The 22,139-nt window shown below is 41.1% G+C and overlaps 1 protein-coding gene across 2 annotated transcripts in view; it reads right to left on the reverse strand.

The window, feature by feature from the left end:
* The window catches only part of CHN2 (chimerin 2), a 339,845-nt gene that overhangs the window by 131,612 nt on the left and 186,094 nt on the right, over positions 1 to 22,139 (reverse strand). For both annotated transcript variants that reach the window (XM_069588098.1, XM_069588099.1), the window contains exon 4: positions 894 to 925. In XM_069588098.1, the coding sequence (XP_069444199.1) occupies positions 894 to 925 (32 nt within the window). The remainder of the gene's footprint in view (positions 1 to 893; positions 926 to 22,139) is intronic.

Here is a 22,139-nt window from a genome sequence, read left to right on the forward strand (position 1 = left end):
GCCCAGTAGGAAGGTTCAGAAATGCAGCCATGGCAATTAGGAAGTAGCTGCTGAACTGGGACAAATAATAGCATCATTAATCACAAGTGTGAAGCTCTGATGGGTAAGGGGATAGAGGAAGGAGGTTTTAGTTTGGTCGGTGGACTTGAAAGAGACTTTGCCTCTGAATGCCTCCAGGTTGGACATGGGAAGAAGAGTGAACTGTGTATCTACCCTGACTCTGTGCTGGGCGGTTCTGCCTGCTGTGAGCTGTGCACCAGGCCACAGCCCCAGCCTGCTGGTTGTTTTTATGGTAATGCATATTTGCTTTGCAGTAGGTTTCTCAGAAAGTAAAACAAGAGATGAAATTAAGAGGAAAATGGAGGAAATCATAATTATGGTATTAAGGTAATTTGGCTAATAGATCCACATCAAGAGAAATCATCATTTTGGTTTTATGAGACTGCAAGGAAATGAGATGACTTTCCTGAGTGCTGCACTTGCTGAGGTGTGTAAAAGCCAGGAATTCGGCCTCAGTTTACAGTCTTTGACTCGAGCTGTTTATGTGGTGTCGAGGTAGAAAGTGAAATGAAAGACTAAGAGAGCCACAACTATGGAAAATGCTGCCTTATGCTTCAAATACTTCCAGGCACGCAGTGGCCGCTTTTTGAGAAGAAATGAATGTAGCAGAAGATAGTGTTCCTCCCACATTTGTGAAAGCCAAACACCTGAATATTATAAGAACAATTCAATACAAAAGGATCTGATTGCATTTATCCTTATTATTAAACTCTTGCACAATGGACATTTGATGAAGACTATATATTGGAAATTTTTTAATATTTAATATTTAAATGACATATGAAAATGACTACTTATTATGTTATTAAAACAATGAATAGCAGAATACATACTCTCTTCCATAATATTTTGGTCTGTTTTCCACCTATATTAAAAAAGAAGAAAAGTATTAATAATGCATTTGAATTCAAATCAGATAGATAAAACTACTATTCAAATAAACAGAGCTAGAGTCCTGAAAATAATTTTATTACAGTTTTTATTCCCCAAATCAGAGATCTAAGACATTCTGGAGTTAATCAACACACTCAACTTTCTTGAGTAAAAATGACCTAGAACTGCCATATTTCTCTAATCATTAGGCTCATTCCCACCCAAACTCAAACATCCAATAAAAAAATTTTCAAAGGAAATAAAATGAGACTTATTTTAATATTAAGGAATTGAGAACAGTATTACAAGGCTTCATCCTGAAGGACAGAATAAGTACTTCTAGCATGAATAAAACATAAATATTTATTTCAATCTTCCTCTAATTGTTTCATTATATGGTTGTAAGAAAAGTGGGGTGTGCATCAGGATTAAAAATAAGCTTAATTTGGTCTCTTTACAGATAAAACCTACAGCCTAACATTATTTTTTCAACAAATGCCTAATGGGCTAAAATTCATTTGACATCAGAGGTATAAAGTTTGGAGGATAACATTTATGAGTTGACTGAAAAGCATAAATATTCCAGAAAAGGTTTTTGAATCATATCTTGAGCCTTGGGGTAATCACACTGGATTTCTACCACATATATGTGATAATCTACTTTCGTACAAACTTTGTTTTCTTATGTTAAAGGTGTTGGAGTTGGTGACAAATTAACATGAATTCCCATGTTCAGCTTTTATTCTTCTAGTCTGATTCCAGGGACACTGAGGATATGTAGAGCTACAAGAAGTTATAGATTTTCACTGATGCTTATAAACAGCAAGTTCATGTTTATTTGCTAAAGTAGAATATGAGCTGGGTGGCTATTTCATTTACAGTCATTTCTGCGTATAGTCAAAAGGGCAGTTTTCTCAGCGGGACAGACTGGTGGTATCTGAAGGCAGTTTCCTAGCTTACCTCTAGCCTCCAAATGATGCAAGCTACCTGATGTGAAGAGCTGACTCATTGGAAAAGACCCTGATGCTGGGAAAGATTGAAGGTGGGAGGAGAAGGGGACGACAGAGGATGAGACGGTTGCATGGCATCACCGACTCAATGGACTTGAGTTTGGGTAAACTCCGGGAGTTGGTGATGGACAGGGAGGCCTGGTGTGCTGCAGTCCATGGGGTCACAGTTGGACACGACTGAGCGACTGAACTGACCTGAAGCGGGCAGTAGGGAGCTACGCACTAGAGGAAAAGTCTCAAAAGGGGGAGCCAGGGGACTGTCTTGACAAGCCTGCCTTGGGCAAGCCTAGCTGGCATAGAACTAATCATCTAGACACTTCTAAATGTGTGTTCACTCTTCTGTGCACTTTACACCCGAAAAGCACTGAACCAAGAGAGGGCATTCATCACTCTTAATCTTCAAGGTTTGAAGCCTGCTAGGTGTCCTTTACAAAGGATGATCTAAATAATAGCATTAAATCGAAGCACAAAGTATGTAAAAAGGCACCTTGTTATCTGATGGGTACCACGACTCTACATACTAGGAAGCTTTTGAATGTGAGTTGCACATTTTGTCATTTACATTGTTCTATTAGCTTTCTCAGTTCTTTCCTACTCTTAGGACACACGTTTACAAAACTAGGTATAGCTCCCAACCTCATTCCCTTCCTCAATCCTCTTATCTTTCCAAAAGGGAAGAGGAATTAACCTAACTTCCCAGATGGACAGCATGGCAGATAGAGCTTACTACTAACTCCTGGCATGCAGGTAAGTTAATTTAATTGCCTCTTAAGACAGCAAACTGCTTTCAGTTCATCTACCACTCATAAAAATACACAGCACACTTACGCTCAGAGCTCTGTGCTCAGCCTGGTCATTGTTCATGAAGTGATGACTTCAGAGATATGAGAGGAAAGATATAAGGAGCTCAGGGGTGTTCTGTACTTGCAGTAGAAGGGAACTTTTGAAAAATCTAACATAGGCCCCCAAATAGGGAAGTCAATATCAAGGGTGCCTTGAGAAATACCAGATAAGATCCTGCCTGAAGGACCCTTTGATCCAACTGAAGAACCAATCTGCATATCAAAACTGCAAGAAAATAAAACAAGAGCACTGACTTGTGTGGGAGAGACTCCACGTGGATTACCGTCATGGAATAGGCACCCAGTAGCGCACAAAATGTGTACTAAAATACTATCCTTCATTTGTCTGAAATTCAAATTTATCTAGACATCCTGTTTTTCTTTCTTTCTTTTTTTTCTTCTAAATCTGGCAAAGCCACACATGGGGGAGAGGAAAGGTGGAAGTAAGAGAGAGTGAAGACAGAGGATGTGGACAGACATCCAGTCATGGCTCCCACTGTCCCGGCTGCTTTGATAGTGATCTGATCCAATCTCGCTTCCTGGTGTTGTCTTCTGTAGCTCGTAAAGAAAATATAGCTGTCCTTAGTGTTAAACAGAGAAATAATGATTGGGATAAAAAGCTGTAACAATCACCTCTTCCTTTTCCTAAACTTTTCGCTCACAGGAATCTAAACATGGTCTTTCTCTCCATCTCTTACTGAGCTTTTGATCAGTCAAGAGCTAAATTTAGTTAAATGATGCCAGAAAAATCATAGAATATCCGCATTTTTTTAAGATGGGTCATTTTGGATCCTCAGACCCTGACAGTCAGCTGACATCAGGGCTCTGAGGGACAAGGGATCTGGCTATAGTAACGTCTTCCTGGTGACTGAGTACTGCCTTAAAGGAACCTTACTCTGCCCCAGGCACTGCTTCATATTAAACATTGACGGGATCATGATGTACCTGTGAAGCACAGATTTGTTTTATTAAAGAAGCCATAGCATTGAATTTCAATTTCCAGGTGTATGAGATTCTCTTCAGTGAATGAGACAGAGGACAACTGATAAATAATAAGTAAAGCAGCTCTGAAGTTCCTCCATTTTTCATTGAGAATTGTGTCATTAAAATTAGGCAACTTGAGAAAAATGGAGGGCTAATTTAGGTAGTCACATGGATTCAGGAAGGGACAAAAACACAACATATCCCAACATGAGGGGAAGTCGCCTGCCAGGCCAACAGCTAAAGCTGGACAGCGCATCACATTGGCGAAGCTGGTCACTGTGAGTGTGACTGGCTCTTGGGGTTACTGACCCACTTTCAGAAGTGAAAGAAGTACAGCCTTTTTAGGGAAAAAGTAATAATTTCTGGGCATTTTGCTCCATCTTCCAATGCTGGATCCTTTCATGATCTACTTGGTTCTGAAAGGAGCACCACTCTTTGCAAAAGGAGGATACTAAGCCAACCAGTGAGCACACACACATCCGAAATGGGTACTCCCCAAGACACAAGTGACTTCGGTTATGTGGCATGACTGTGCAAAATGCTGGCTGATTTTTTTTAAATAAGTATAACTGAACATCATTCTCTAAATAAGGACCATCTACAGGAGACTCCCCTTCATGGATCACAGCCTTATCCTGGCAAAAGTGCTTATGTAACTCAAGAAACTCTGAGCCATGCTGTACAGGGCCACACAAGACGGACAGGTCATGATGAAGAGTTCTGACAACACATGGTCCACTGGAGGAAGGAACGGCAAAACCCTCCAGTATTCTTGCCACCAGAACCCCATGAATAGTATGACAGGGCCAAAAGATATGACACTGGAAGATGAGCCCCCCAGGTTGGAAGGTGTCCAATATGCTACTGGGGAATAGCAGAGGATAGTTACAAATAGCTCCAGAAAGAATGAAGAGGCTGGACCAATGCAGAAAGTTGTGACTATGTCTGGTGGTGAAAGTAAAGTCTGATGCTGTAAAGAACAATATTGCATAGGAACCTGGAATGTTAGGTCCATGAATTGAAGTAAATTGGATGTAGTCAAGCAGGAGATGGAAAAATTGAATATCGACATCTTAGGAATCAGTGAACTAAAAGTGATGTGAAGTGAAAGTCAGTTGTGTCCGACTCTTTGCGACCCCCATGGACTATACCATCAATGAAATTCTCCAGGCCAGAATACTGGAGTGAGTAGTCTTTCCCTTCTCCAGGGGATCTTCCCAACTCAGGGATCAAACCCAGGTCTCCTACATTGCAGGCGGATTCTTTACCAACTGAGCTATTAGGGAAAACCCAAATCCATGCGAATGGGCAAATTTAATTCAGATGACCATTATAACTACTACTGTGGGCAAGAATCGCTTAGAAGAAACGGAGTAGCACTCACAGTCAACAAAAGAGTCTGAAACGCAGTACTCGAGTGCAATCTGTAAAATGACAGAATAATCTTGGTTCATTCCCAAGGTAAATCATTCATCACAGTAATCCAAGTCTATGCCCCAACCACTGATGCTGAAGAAGCTGAAGTTGACTGGTTCTATGAAGACCTACAACCTCTTCTGCTGCTGCTGCTGCTAAGTCGCTTCAGTCGTGTCCAACTCTGTGCGACCCCATGGACGGCAGCCCACCAGGCTCCCCCATCCTTGGGATTCTCCAGGCAAGAACACTGGAGTGGGTTGCCAGTTCCTTCTCCAATGCATGAAAGTGAGAAGTGAAAGTGAAGCCGCTCAGTCATGTCCGACTCTTCGCAACCCCACAGACTGCAGCCTACCAGGCTCCTCCATCCATGGGATTTTCCAGGCAAGAGTACTGGAATGGGTTGCCATTGCCTTCTCTGGCAACCTCTTCTAGAACTCACACCAAAGGGGACTGGAATGCAAAAGTAGGCAGTTAAGAGATACTTGGAGTAATAGCCAAGTTTGGCCTTGGAGTACAGAATGAAACAAGGCAAAGGCTAACAGAGTTTTGCCAAGAGAACACGCTGGTCATAGCAAACACCCTCTTCCAATGACACAAGAGATGACTCTACACATGGACATCACCAGATAGTCAATACCAAAATCAGACTGATTATGTTCTTTGCAGCCAAAGATGGAGAAGCACTATACAATCAGTAAAAAAAAAAGACCTGGAGCTGACTATGGCTCAGATCATAAACTCCTTGCAAAATTCAGGCTTACATTGAAGAAAGTATGGGGAACCATTAGGCTGTTCAGGTATGACCTAAATCAAATCCCTTATGATTATACAGTGGAAATGACAAACAGATTCAAAGAGATTATATCTGGTAAACAGAGTGCCTGAAGAACTCTGGAATGGATGAAGTTTGTAACACTGTGCAGGAAGTGGTGACCAAAACCATCCCAAAGGGAAAAAAAATGCAAGAAGTCAAAGTGGTTATCTGAGGAGGCTTTATGAATAGTTGTGAAAGAAGAGAAGCAAAAGGCAAAGGAGAAAGGGAATGATATACCAAACTGTTCATCACTATGAACAAAGCTAATGGAGGTTACAGAATTCCAGCTGAGCTTTTTCAATCCTAAATTATTTCATAATTTCATGATGCTGTTAAAGTACTGCGCTCAATATGTCAGCAAATTTGGAAAACTCAGCAGTGGTTACAAGACTGGAAAAGGTCAGTTTTTATCCCAATCTCAGAGGGCAGTGCCAAAGAATGTTCAAACTACTGTACAGCTGTGTTCAGTTCACATGCTAGCAAGGTTATGCTCAAAATCCTTCAAGCTAGCCTTCAGTAGCATACGGACTGAGAAATTCCAGATGTACAAGCTGGGTTCAGAAAAGGCAGAGCAACCAGAAATCAAATTGCCAACATTTGTTAGATCATGGAGAAAGTAAAGGAGTTCCAAAAAAACATATGCTTTTACTTCATTGCCTACATTAAAGCCTTTGACTCTGTGGATCACAGCAAACTTAAAAATTCTTAAGGAGATGGGAGAACCAGACCACCTTCCCTGTCTCCTGGGAAACCTGTATAATGCAGATCAAGAAGCAAGAGTTAGAACTGGGCATGGACCAATGGACTGGTTCACAGCTGGAAAAGGACTATGACAAGGCTATATATTGTCACCCTGCTTATTTAACTACTATGCAGAGTACATTATGTGAAATACCACTCTGGGTGAATCATAAGCTGGAGTCAAGATTGCTGGGAGAAATATCAACAACCTCAGATATGTATGATACCACTCTAATGGCAGAGTGAAGAGGAGCTAAAGAACGTCTTGATAAGGGTGAAAGAGGAGATGTAAAAGCTAGCTTAAAACTCAACATTCAAAAAACTAAGATCATGGCATCCAGTCCCATCTTCATGGCAAATAGAAGGGGGAAAAGTAGAAGCAGCAAAAGTAGCAGTGATTTTGGCCTCCAAAATTACTGTGGCCGGTGACTGCAGCCATGAAACTGAAACACACTTGCTCCTTGGAAGGGAAGCTATGACAAACCTAGACAGTGTATTAAAAAGCAGAGACATCACCTTGCTGACAAAAATCTGTCTAGTCAAAGCTATGGTTTTTCCAGTAGTCATCTATGGATGTGAGAGTAGGACCATAACGATGGCTGAATGCCAAAGATGCTTTGGATGCTAAAGAATTGATGCTGGAGAAGACTCTTGAGAGTCCCTTAGATAGCAAGGAGATTAAACCAGTCAATTCTAAAGGAAATCAATCCTGAATATTCACTGGAAGGACTGATGTTGAAGCTGAAGCTCCAATACTTTGGCCACCTGATGTAAAGAGCCAACTCTTTGGAAAAGATCTGATGATGCTGGAAAGATTGAGGGCAGAAGGAGAAGGGGATGCAGAAGCTGAATGGTTGCATAGCATCACAGACTCAATGGACATGAATTTGAACAAATTCCAGGTGACAGTGGAGGACAGAGGAGTCTGGTGTGCTGAAGTCCACGGGTCGTAAAGAGCTGGACGTGACTTACCAACTGAACAACAACAGCTGGGTAATAGTCCCCCTAGGAGGGCAGTATTTGCCACTGACATCACTGTTGATCAGAACACATTTGGAATTCCTTTTCTGGAACTGGCCTTAAGAATTGTTACCCTTCTCTTGAATATCCTAACAGCTTCATCTGTGACCAAGTGTGGTCTGGTCATTCAAAACAGAAATTTTAGGATGCATGTTAAAGACTGCAGATTCTTGATCCCTTTTTAAGAAGAACTGAATCAGAAATACTGAAGGTGGGGCTTTGATGTGCTGTTTAATTAAGTCCCCCTGGATGATATTTAAGCATATACTGAAGTTTCAGAATCACTGGTAAATAGAAACATACACTTGTTTTTTGAGAATGGATTTGAGAGTAGATGTTATTATAACAAACAGGCAAAAGTTATTCAGAGCTAAATTTAGTAGACAGGGTGAGTGATCCAACTAGGAAATCCATTTGAGACAAAAATGAAGCACGGTTTTCTAGTAATAAGATGTGCACTATGACTTGTTCTAAAGGCACTTTAGAAAAGCATTCCCAGGACACTCTGAGCAACGCAAAGCTGGGGGAATAAAGGCACAGCTTCCCAAGATGACTGATAGGAAAGCGACAACACTCATGTAATAGATGGTAGAGTAAACTATTTCATGACTGCATATCATATCTCATGCATCATTAGTGCCATTACTGCGACTGCTGAGACGGGTTTAGTCCTGTCCAGCCCTGTCCACAGGATCCATGCAGTATGTTCCTCTACACGTGAAGCCAATGCAAGTGTCGTAGCTTCCCACCTCATGGCCTCATCAGCCCATAACCACCACAGGCTCCAATCAAAGCAAATCATTCACAGTTCTATAAATGCACCCCTAACACATCCATCAGTTTTTGGTATGCTCTTACTTTAAGATCCTGAACCTCATTTTAGTAAAATAAAGGTGGATCACAAGATGGTTGGAAAGGGCAGGCTCTAGATTCAGACTGCCTGGCTTTAAGGCCATATCAGTGTGTCCATAGCAAGTTACTAACTTCTCTGTACCTCAGTTTCCTCATCTTTAAAATGGGGATGGTAACAAAAGTAGCTGCTTCATTGTTATTGTTGTTTTAATAATTAAATGAGTAAATACATGCAACATGCTTGCAACAGTGCCTGGAGTACCTAGATACACAATGGATATTAGCTATTATTGGTATCCAGAAAGAGCCTCCTGTGTACCAGAGAAAGAGGCAGGCCCATTATTTCCCATGATCTTAAAGCACCTTCTACCTATCTCTGCTGAAAAACTTGACATCCCACCATATTTTAAATCTTAACTTGCTTGTTTCTTCTCTAACTATTCTGTGAGTTTTTTTAAGCAGCTATTTTAGTCTTCATCACCATTGTATTCCTAGAATTTCACCCGAAGTCTGGCACAGAGTGAATGCAGGCACCTCTTGTTATCTGAACCTAATCCATTTCTAAAAATGTGCTGGTCGCTAGAGTTTCAAATAACAAGAGTCTATATCCTACTGTTTTAAATGGAAAAAATAATAATTCATTTGTAAAACATCCAAAAATATCAATGTCCCAGACATTACTAAAATGCTTTAAAATAATTATATAACAATTTAAGAATTTCTGCATAATATGAAATATTTAAACACTAATTATAAAATTGTTTAACACTTCATAACATAATGATTAGGTATGTTTGTGTGCAGTCCATGGTTGAATTGAACAGGAATTTTACTACCCTTCTACACTGAGCATGTTCTATCGTAAACAATGAGACACTACTGCAGATTTGAAAGATACTATCCAAATTAGACCTGAGTTGGTAGTGCCCCAGGGTACCTCGCCTAAACAAATACTGAGGAACTAAACCTTCAGGGGAGAAGTGGGGAGAGTTATGAATATAATGTTCAGTATGTTTAAACAAGGGGGCTTTCCCCGTGGCTCAGTGGTAAAGAATCTGCCTACACATGCCGCAGGAGACATGGGTTCGATCCTTGTGTAGGGAAGATTCCCTGGAGGAACACATGGCAACCAACTCCAGGATTCTTATCTGGAGAACCCCCATGGACAGAGAAGCCTGGCGGGCTACAGTCCATGGGGTTGCCAGGGATTGGACACGACTGAAGCGACTTAGCATGCATGTTTAAACAGGAGGCCAATCAGGAGGGCTCTGAGGTCTGAAGGAGCCCCTCTTCCATCATCTAGCTTCCCTGCTGCTCAAAGTATGACCTGTGGAGCAGCAGCATTGGCATCACCTTGGAGCCCGTGAGAAATGCAGGATGTGCATTTTGAAGGGGAGTCATGTACACGTGCGGAGAAGGCAGTGGCACCCCACTCCAGTACTCTTGCCTGGAAAATCCCATGGATGGAGGAGCCTCGTGGGCTGCCGTCTATGGGGTTGCACAGAGTCGGACACGACTGAAGTGACTTAGCAGCAGCAGCATGGAAGTTTAAGAAGCTGTCCCACATAGGAGAACTTGTGATAGCAGGTTTTTAACTGGGAGACTGATTTTTGGCCAAAAGCTTTTGTGAGTCATTATAACAAATATTCGGAGAGTGATTGTTCTGAGAGCAAAGGGTGCCTGTACTCATTAAATGTTTGCAGACTGAGACAGAGATTATGAACGCAGAGCCCTGCTGTCAATTCGATTGCTGTGTGACCCTGAGTGGGTTATTAAACTTCTTTGCATCTCATTTCTCTCGATTTTCAATAAAACTAGAGTTATAAAAATATGCTATTTTAATAAGGCTGTTCCAAAGATTAGATGAGATAACACATGTGAAAAACAATGGGACTTGGAACATCGTGGTAACAGGATAACGCTCATTGAACGGGCTACTCTTTGCCAGGATTGTTTGGAGTTCAGACACGACTGAATGAATGAACAACAACTCTTTGCCAGGAGCTGTCCTTAGGGTTTCATGTATTTTCTCATTTAAGCCTCCAAACAACCCTGTGAGGGAAGTGAGCACACTTATTTTTTCAGAGAGTCCCTAAACAACTAGCTTGAGGTCACAGATCTAGTAAGTGGCTTAGGACTCAGCACACACACCTTTAACCACTGTACTTCCCATCTTCTCCAGAGCAGATGACAATCAACGTGGATGCCTTCATTGACTAGCAAAGTTCTATAGTCTAGCTTCAGACTAAAGTACCTCAGTTGTCCTTGATTTTTCTTTTGCCAGAACTGAGCACCTTAAATTCCTTTGGAATGAACTGAATTCTGTCAATGAGTTAACAAATGAGAACTTGGAATAAATTTGCCTAGATGTAGTGACATTTTGGGTCTCTCAAAGATTTCCGTGGGGTTTAGAATTAGGTATATTCCAAACTACTTGTTTTGTTTTCCAATTCATTCTTCTAATTTTAAGCAAGAATCTTCAGCATTTTGCAAAGCTTGAAAGAACAGTAGGGTGACAGCTGCATAGTGAGAGACAGGAAGCATAATCCTTAAATGAGTTGGCTTTATAGTCAGATTATCATTGCCTAGATAAACACAAGTTCTTTTATATTTAACACAAAGGCATTTAAAGAATATTGTGAGCCCTCTGTAAACAAGGTTTCCAATTATTGAAAAAAAAACAACAACAAAGCTTTTATAATCCCCCAGCAGCTGGTATGTGTTAAGTTTTTGCTTAATAGAAATAATTTAAAAACCCAATTTAGCAACCTCCTACACAGGGCCGCTAGACTGCTAGATCAAGTGTGGGAGAAAGGTTTTTGATGGGGGGATTTGTACTGGTGATACTGGGGCAACTTCATTTACAGGAAAAAATTAATTTGGGTAATTTCCATCTAACTAGAAATCAAAGATCTCTATGAAAGGGAGAGAAATAAAATGCAGGTCCTAAAATTTTATATTCTTTGTGAGAAGATGCTCAACATCAGTAATTATTCAGAGAAATGCAAATCAAAACTGCAATGAGGTATCACCTCGTACCAGTCAGAATGGCTGTCATCAAAAAAATCTACAAACAATAAATGCTGGAAAGGGTGTGGAGGAGAGGGAACTCCTTTACACAGGTGGTAGGAATGTTAACTTATACAGCCCCAATGGAAAACAGTATGGAGGTTCCTTAAAAAAGTAAAAATAGAACTACCATATGACCCAGCAATCCTACTCCTAGGCATATACCCACAGAAAACCAAAATAACAAAAGATACTTGTACTCCAGTGTTCCTTGCAGCACTATATAGCCAGGACATGGAAACAACCCAAACATCCACTGACAGATGAATGGATAAAGATGTGGTTCATACACACGGTGGAACATTACTCAGCCATAAAAAGGAATAAAACCGAGCCATCTGCAGAGACGTGGAAGGACCTAGAGACTGTCAGACAAAATGAAGTAAGTCAGAGAGAGAAGAATAAAGGTCGTACGCTAACGCATGTATGTAGAAGCTGGAAAAATGGTACAAATGAACCTGTTTGCAAAGCAGAAAAGAGACACAGACGGAGAGAACAAATGTATGGACACCAAGGGGAAAAGAGGGAATGCAATGAATTGGGAGATTGGGATTGACATATATATATATATATATATATATATATATATATATGACTACATATAAAATAGATAACTAATGAGAATAGATAACTAATGTTACTGTATAACACGGGGAATTCTACTCAATGCTCTGTGGGGACAAAGAGGGAATATATGTATATGTACAGCTGATTCACTTTGCTATACAGCAGAAACTAACACATTGTAAAGCAACTAAACTTCAATAAAAATTAACTAATTAAAAAAAGAAATTTACATTCGGTGGTCAGATCACATAGTATAGAATGAAAATTGAGTAAACTTGAAATCTCCCGTTCGTTTCTTTAGTTTTCCTCATGGAATTACTTTAAACTCTCCAGGATTTTTATGGGGCACTAATGAGGTGCTTTACTTCCTGTCTTGATTAGAGTGCATTATAAAAAAAGTCTACCAGCCAGTCTTTCTGTAATAAACCTCCTTAAAAGGTTACCAATGGTTTTGCTAAGTTATGTAAGTAACCACAAGTCAGGCTCCTTAGAAACTTGCTATAAACATTCTGCTAACTCGCAGACGCACACAATACCAGGTTGGATGCTCAGGATCAAAGTAGTTCCCATTCATTTGGCTTGTTTTCTGTCTTCTTTCCTTTTTTTCCCTATGTTTTCCCAGGGATTATGATTTTAAAATATGTGTGCATGTGTTCAGTTGCTCAGTTGTGTTCAACTCTTTGAGACTCCATGAACTGTAGCCTGCCAGGCACCTCTGTCCATGGGATTTCCCAGGCAAGAATACTGGAGTGAATTGCCATTCCCTTATCCAAGGGACCTTCCTGACCCAGGGATTGAAGCCATGTCTCCTGCACTGACAGATTCTTTACCACTGAGCTACCTTTTAAAATAAGTGGTAATATTAGAACAAATAAAAAGTAAAAGATTCTTCTTAGACCAGTGGTTCTCAACTGGGAGGGGAAGGTTTTTTATGCCCCAGGGGATATTTGGCCATATCTAGAGACAATTTTGATTGTCAGGACTAGAAGGAGGATGCTACTGGCGTCCAGCAGGTGTAGAGTCCAGGCATCGTGGGAAGCATCCTACAATACACAGGCACACTCAAAACATCTATAATGCTACTTTAAACTAAAAGAACTTTGGACTTGAGTATTCCCAAGAAAGGTTATTAAAACAGTCTTTTAAACTAAAATGCAAATAAGCAACAAATACTTGAAAGACACAAAATGGAGTAAAGCGAAGGTAAGAGGGAATACTTGTTTTTGGTAATACTGATAAGAGTAGCTTTTAAGAAAAGACAGAAATACCTCCAGCTACTCAGGGAAATAGCTCAGATAAATGCAAAACTAAACAGACTAACAACCCAGTATGATTAATAAGGGAACCAACCTCCCTCCACCCTTGGAAAAGTTATAAAAAAATATGAAAAATGGTTTTTCCTGTGGTCATGTATGGATGTGAGAGTTGGACCATGAAGAAGGCTGAGCGCCGAAGAATTGATGAGTTTGAACTGTAGTGTTGGAGAAGACTCTTGAAGGTCCCTTGGACTGCAAGGAGATCCAACCAGTCCATTCTGAAGGAGATCAACCGTGGGATTTCTTTGGAAGGAATGATGCTAAAGCTGAAGCTCCAGTACTTTGGACACCTCATGAGAAGAGTTGACTCATTGGAAAAGACTCTGATGCTGGGAGAGATTGGGGGCAGGAGGAGAAGGGGACAACAGAGGATGAGATGGCTGGATGGCATCACTGACTTGATGGATGTGAGTCTGAGTGAACTCCAGGAGATGGTGTTGGACAGGGAGGCCTGGCATGCTGCGATTCATGGGGGCGCAAAGAGTCGGACACGACTGAGCGACTGAACTGAACTGAACTGAAAAAAAAATTTAAGACATACTCAAGAATATCCTGCCTCCTGAGAAACTTGTATGCAGATCACGAAGCAACAGTTAGAACCAGACAGAACAACGAACTGGTTCAAAATTGGGAAAGGAGTATGTCAAGGCTGTATATTGTCACTCTGATTATTTAACTTACATGAAGACTACATCATGTGATGAAGCACAGGCTGGAATCAAGACTGCCAGGAGAAATATCAGTAATCTCAGATATGCAGATGACACCACCCTAATGGCAAAAAGTGAAGAGGACCAAAGAGTCTCTTGATGAAGGTGAAAGTGGAAAGTGAAAAGGCTGGCTTAAAACTCAACATTCGGAAAACGAAGATCATGGCATCCGGTCCCATCACTTCATGGCAAATAGATGGGGAAAAAATGGAAACAGTGGCAGACTTCATTTTCTTGGGCTCCAAAATCACTGTGGATGGTGATTGTAGCCATAAAATTAAAAGACACTTGCTCCTCGGAAGAAAAGTTATGACAAACCTAGACAGTGTATTAAAAAGCAGAGACATCACTTGGCTGACAAAGGTCCATCCAGTCAAAGCTATGGTTTTTTCCAGTAGTCACATATGGATGTTAAGAGTTGGACCATAAAGAAGGCTGAGTGCTGAAGAATTAATGCTTTTGAACTGTGGCACTGGAGATGATTCTCGAGAGTCCCTTGGACTGCAAGGAAATCAAACCAGGCAATCCTAAAGGAAATTAACCCTGAATATTCATTGGAAGGACTGATACTGAAGCTGAAACTCCAATACCTTGGCCACCTGATGCGAAGACCCAACTCACTGGAAAAGACTTTGATGCTGGGAAAGATTAAGGACAAGAGGAGAAGGGGGTGACAGAGGAAGAGATGGTTGGATGGCATCATGACTTAATGGACATGAGTTTGAGCAAGCTCTGGGAGATTGTGAAGGACAGGGAAGCTTGGCATGCTGCCGTTCATGTGGTCACAAAGAGTCAGGCACAATAGAGTGACTGAACAACAAGAATAGCCATCATGATATGCATATGTGAACTAATATCTAAATCCTTTACTCTGTGGGTCTCCACACCTCACAGTATGTTACTTTGAAACTTTGCTCTGACTCCTGAGTTGGAAACAAAACGTCCCCTCCTTCCTCCTTCCCAACCCCAAAGTCATTAAGTCCTGTTCATCGGGTGTAGGTTTTTAACTGCTCTCGAAATGCTCCTGCTTTCTCCCCACGTTCACTGTACTATCTATCCACCTGGACTGCTGAAATCATCTTTTTACAGGTCTTCTTGCCCATACTTTAATCATCCTCCAATTTATCTTTCACAGTGAGGGCAGAAGATATAAATCTCATCACGTTACTGCAAAGTCTTCACTGGCTCTCCACTGCCACATGGTCAAAACCACACAATTTAGTGGGGTCTCCCAGACTATTCTACTTAAAAGTGGAAACTCCTCTCCTTGGCATAACCCATATCTCTGCTCTGGTTCATTTTTTTCCACTACATTTATCATCACCCAAGATACTATATATTTTACTTGTGTGCTTTTTGCCAATCTCTCCCATTCAAATAGAAACTACACAAGGGCAGAGATTTTTGTGCTTTGCTAGTTGCTGCTGTTCTAGAGTCTATAAAAAAGCTGGTATACAGCAGTTGCTCAATAAATATTTATTGAATGAATAAATGAATGGTATGCAGAATCTTCCTAACATGGTCTTGCTTGTGTATCTAGAATATGTCCTGTGAACAAAGAATGTCACCTGCCACATCAGTAAGCAAAGAATGTTACTCTGGGCTGGAGGAAGCACAAGCTGGAATCAAGATTGCTGGGAGAAATATCAATAACCTCAGATATGCAGATGACACCCCCCTTATGGCAGAAAGTGAAGAGGAACTAAAGAGCCTCTTGATGAAAGTGAAAGAAGAGAGTGAAAACGTTGGCTTAAAGCTCAACAGTCAGAAAACTAAGATCATGGCATCCGGTCACATCACTTCATGGCAAATAGATGGGGAAACAGTGGAAACAGTGGCTGACTTTATTTTTCTGGGCTCCAAAATCACTGCAGATGGTGATTGCAGCCATGAAATTAAAAGGCGCTTACTCCTTGGAAGGAAAGTTATGACCAACCTAGACAGCATATTAAAAACCAGAGACTTTACTTTGTCAACAAAGGTCCATCTAGTCAAGGATATGGTTTTTCCAGTGGTCATATATGGATGTGAGAGTTGGACTATAAAGAAAGCTGAGCACTAAAGAATTGATGCTTTCAAACTGTGGTATTGGAGAAGACTCTTGAGAGTCCCTTGGACTGCAAGGAGATCCAATCAGTCCATCCTAAAGGAGATCAGTCCTGGGTGTTCATTAGAAGGACTGATGTTGAAGCTAAAACTCCAACACTATTTGCAATTTTTTAAGGAATCTCCACACTGTTCTCCATAGTGGCTGTACTAGTTTGCATTCCCAATCCCACTGCTGGGCATACACACCGAGGAAACCAGAATTGAAAGAGACACATGTACCCCAATGTTCATTGCAGCACTGTTTATAATAGCCAGGACATGGAAACAACCTAGATGTCCATCAGCAGATGAATGGATAAGAAAGCTGTGGTACATATACACAATGGAGTATTACTCAGCCGTTAAAAAGAATTCATTTGAATCAGTTCTGATGAGATGGATGAAACTGGAGCCGATTATACAGAGTGAAGTAAGCCAGAAAGAAAAACACCAATACAGTATACTAACACATATATATGGAATTTAGGAAGATGGCAATGACGACCCTGTATGCAAGACAGGAAAAAAGACACAGATGTGTATAACGGACTTTTGGACTCAGAGGGAGAGGGAGAGGGTGGGATGATTTGGGAGAATGGGAATTCTAACATGTATACTATCATGTAAGAATTGAATCGCCAGTCCATGTCTGACGCAGGATGCAGCATGCTTGGGGCTGGTGCATGGGGATGACCCAGAGAGATGTTGTGGGGAGGGAGGTGGGAGGGGGGGGCATGTTTGGGAATGCATGTAAGAATTAAAGATTTTAAAATTAAATAAATAAAAAAAAAAAAAAAAAAAAAAAAAAAAAAAAACTCCAACACTTTGGCCACCTGATGTGAAGAGCTGACTCATTTGAAAAGACCCGGATGCTAGGAAAGATTGAGGGCAGGAGGAGAAGGGGACAACAGAGGATGAGATGTTTGGATGGCATCACTGACTCAATGGACATGGGTTTGGGTGGACTCTGGGAGTTGGTGATGAACAGGGAGGCCTGGCGTGCTGTGGTTCATGGGGTCGAAAAGAGTCAGACACGACTGAGCAACTGAACTGAACTGATGGCCATCAGGTCATCAGCCACTGTAGCCAACCCACTGTGGTACAATCTGAAGAGATTCAGGATGGAAAAAACAGGATACTGGCCCTAAGTAGTTAAGGTGCATCTCAAAGTCTGGGTGCATTGAATCCAGACTCTTGCATCTTCCCATACATAGTAAAGTGCTAGCTTCATTAACTTGAGATGTCTAGTTTTTCTTTAATCTTTTGATGTTCCAACTCTCAGCATTTTTTTTTTTTTTTTGCCCAAACTCCTATATATTCTGGCTCCTCCCTTCTTTACAACAGTCCCTAGAGCTATTTCAGAGGCTGTCTCCTGGACTTAAGTTCTCAGTGTGTCTGCTGAATAAACATAATTCTCAACTTTTAGGATGTGGATTTTATTTCACTCAACAGTTCTTTGCGCACACACTCTTGCTCCACCACATCCTCATCCCTCAATTCTTTAAGTTCCTAATATAGAATATGCCTTGTAGTTTCACACATTGGTTGTTCATAGACTTTGGCCTTTCTTTGGTTGGGTTGTTTTCCTCTGCCTGGAATTCTAATACTTGTTCATTAACCTGTCTATGCCTTAACCTGGCACTGATCTTAATAATAAGAGGTAAGATGTTGCCATCTTGGGAAAATCTTTCCTGGCTAACTCACACCAGTTTAGGTATGGTTTCCTAGCCTCTCTATAAAGGCCTGAGTCAGGGCCATGATCTTATTAGGACTGATATTGTTGGCCTTTGCAATCTCTAGATGTGAGCTCCTTGGGGAAAGAGCTCCTGTCTTCTCACCTCTGTTGTCCTAGCAACAAACAGCCTATCTTATATACAGCTCAGCTTCCATCGAAGTAATACATTATTTGAAAGACAGCTCTGCTAATGACCTACATTCCCTTTCTGGACTCACTGAAATCTCAAAAGGGGTCTTCATGGCAACATAGGCAGTATTGATGGCTCACACTTTGGTCCTTTATGCTTCGACACCATAGGACAAAACATGCTCTCCTTCCAGTTTTCTGAATCTCCAAAGAGTAAAGAAATCCAAGGAACAACCATGACTTGTTGTCAGTGATTCTGCTAATCAAGTTCCTGCACATTCTCAGGCCAAGGGGTGAATGTGTGAATCAACATAAGCTGTTCAGATGCTCTGAGCCTGGACCTTGCAAGTTGAGGAGAAACTATTAAGAGAAATGGTTAGAGATGATTCACATGAATGGCAGAGCCTAACAGCTACAACAAAAATATTTGCTAATAGGCATTAAGAACTCACTATGTGCCAAGAATTGTTCTAAGCACTTTCTTCATATATATTAACTCATTCAACGCTCATGACTGCCCCATACATAAAATCCATCACACCCATTTCCAAAGGGCAAACTGAGATACAGAGAAGCAGGATATAAAAGCAGGCTATCATATCTTGGAGCTTGGGCCCCAACTACATACTTCACTGCCCAGAGGTGCATCCATCCTATTTCCTGGGTCCCTGAAGATGTCGTGATTCACAGATCCTTCCCAAAGCCCCTTGTTTAGCTCTTTTTTTCCATTCAGGAAAATTTTCCATATCTTTCCAATCATTTTCTTTACTACCGCTCCTACTTTTTCTCTCTAAATTTAGCCAGTTTTGATTCTGTTGCTCACAACAGAATCCTAAGTGATATTTCCATTAAATCCCAGTCTCACGGGCTGGAGCCAAGGTGGCTGTGAGGTTAACAAAGCTCCACAGGAAATTCTGATACACACCTAGGATGGGAAACAATGACTTTCTCAACGATGTTCCCAAACATGGAAGAAATTAAGACCTTCCTAAGACTTCTACCAGAGAAGGCCATGGCACCCCACTCCAGTACTCTTGCCTGGAGAATCCCATGGATGGAGGAGCCTGGTGGGCTGCAGTCCATGGGGTCGCTAAGAGTCAGACACAACTGAGTGACTTCACTTTCACTTTTCACTTTCATGCACTGGAGAAGGAAATGGCAACCCACTCCAGTGCTCTTGCCTGGAGAATCCCAGGGACGGGGGAGCCTAGTAGGCTGCTGTCTATGGGGTCGCACAGAGTCAGACACGACTTAAGCGACTTGGCAGCAGCAGCAGCAATAGGACTTCTACATGGATTTTGATCCACTCTCACAGTAGCCTTCAAAGAGTCCCCAAAGGCTAGCCGTGGCCATTTCTCTCCTCTAACTAGCCCAGATCATCCTCCCAGCAGCTCACTTTGACCCACTCTTCCTTGCTGCTTCTTCTCTGACACTGATTCCCTGGCTCTATGTGTGGGCTCCAACACCCACTTTCAGCCCTGCTTGTATGGACAATGCTATTGGGTGTATTGCTCTAACTCTGCTCTCTTACCTGGGGCTTGGTACTCATACTCTGCCATCCTGAAGCCACAGCTCCAGGAATAATAACTTTCCTCCCATCAAGCCAAATACCATGGAGGCCACACTGGCCAGGTTGGCTGGCCAGCCTCCAATCTGGGCAAGAAAATAAAATGTAAGGGGTTTACTTGTTTCTCCTCCTGATAACTTCCTACAGACAGGCACTTTATTTTTAAAAATACCATAAAGGTGAGTCAGAGTCTAGGATTCCATCATGGACAGATATTTCATCTTGATATCTAATCTCTTTCCCCTCTTGCTTCAAATACACTCTTCCCCTTCCTTTGGTCTTCAGGGCAGATAAGAACCTGAGAATATTCTCCAAAGGAGCAGGTTTCCACTATTAGAAGCCACCTGATTGCCTGTTCTTCCTCACACTAAATAATCCTTGTTCTTTGAATCTTTCCCAACAGATCCTATTTTCCAATCCTTAATTCATCTTCATTATTCTCCTTGGAACTCTCTTTAAATTCTCCACATACCTCTTAGGCTCAAAAGAGCTTGAAGTATGCAGTTGAACTGAATTAAATCAAGGGAAAACTAATGCTGCTGATAAATTTCTAGGAGGCAAAAAAAGATCGGGTGAGTACGCTCATTTAATTCCTCATTCCTGTTAGCAAATTCCTTCCTTCAAAGCCTAATGGTATTTGGGTTAAGTGGTACTATATGTACTTTGGAAAAGGCAAAGAATGTCCATCAGTCTTATTCTTCTTCCCAGAAGTATTTTTTAAAACTCTGTCCTCCTAGAAATAAAAAATTCAAATGTAAGTATTCAATCCAAGTATTCAATTGAATGTGCTCAAACAGATGGATAAAATTAACCTACCTGCAGAAAAAGGGAACATAATTTGGGAGATGGTAGAAATGAAAGATTATTTGGCAAAACATTCTCAATATTGTTTGTATTATAACCTTCCTTTGAAGCTTTTTTATGCATATTTTCTTTCCTAATCATTCCTTCCCAGCAAAGTTTCAGTACCACAGATAGACTGTATATCTGCTTCTGTTCTATATGTTTACCTGTGCTTCATAGATTGAAACAGTAAAGATTTTTATGTGCTCCCTCAAGAACAAACCCCCACCTTGGGCCTGATACTGGCTCCATTGAGAACTCATTGTCTGGTGACACCCTCATGGCTTTCAGAATGTTTCTGCATTTATTCTCCTACCAGGAAGGTGGCCTATGTATGATGAATCTCTTTGCCTCCGTTTTATAGATGAGAAAGCTGTGGTTTGGAGTGGTAAGTCAATCTGCTCCCAGGGCTTCCCAGGGCTAGCAGCAGATCGCGGTCGAACCCAGCTGCTGCTTTCAGGTCCAATCTTCACTTTGCTGGGTGATCATGCCATAAAATCTAAAAGCCTTTTCTCAATTATTTTAAAAAAGGACTTAATTCAGCACTTCTGAAAAACAGCACTTCTGAAATTTCCCCCAAACAATTCCCAATATAGTAATAAATAAGAGTCGAAAGTGCTTTATTCATGTTTGTCCTTGCTTTCAGATTCTTTTTCTGACAAATTATTCCATGTTAAAAATTCTTGAGCTTACGGGGCTTACAGCAGCTCTGACATTGAGGCACACTCCTGCCTTTCAGGGCTGCGTACCCAAGAGATTGTTTTTGTTCCCTGGGTCAGAGCTTGCCTGGACATTGCTCTTCTTGCACAAATGAACTTAGTTTTTCTTTCTGAAATTTTATTATGAAAATTTTCATATAGACAGAAATGCTGAAAAAAGTTAACAGCCGACACCCATATATGCACAATTTAAATTCAATAATATGTGCTATATATATGTGCTTTATGGTATATCTATCTTTATTCATCCCTATATCCATCCACTAATCCAAATCTGGTGAGGGGGTGTATTTCATAGTAAGTGGCAGACACAGCACTCTCCCCCAAATGGTTTGGGCCTGAAATTAAAGAAGGTAAGCTTAGTTTACATGTTCAGATGGTGTTCCCAAACAAAGAGATTGTACACACCTTTTAAATTTCCTGCTTATGGAGCACTGGGCCACCTTTTTAAACAGGTTACCATTTCTTAACAGGGAAGACGTGGCCGTGAGGAAGCAGGTGAAAGAACAACTTCTTATTGTAACTGCCTGGGCTTCTTTCACCAATATACGAGTGTTAGACATGAAGGTCAAAATGTTTCTCATAATGGCTTGGGGTCAAATCCATCCTAAACTACAGAACTAAAGTTCTTCTTCTGGCTAGCATTTATACAAGTGCTTGGGAAAGGGTAGAAATTAAAGACCAATACTTCCCACAGATAAATGTCACTGTTCTAGTGCTTTGCATGTATTAACTCTTCAAAGTTACTTCTAATACAAGACTAGGGCTCAGGAAACTTTTTCTG

The sequence above is a fragment of the Ovis canadensis genome, chromosome 4 (assembly GCF_042477335.2).
Source record: "Ovis canadensis isolate MfBH-ARS-UI-01 breed Bighorn chromosome 4, ARS-UI_OviCan_v2, whole genome shotgun sequence".
NCBI classification, from domain to species: Eukaryota; Metazoa; Chordata; class Mammalia; order Artiodactyla; family Bovidae; genus Ovis; species Ovis canadensis.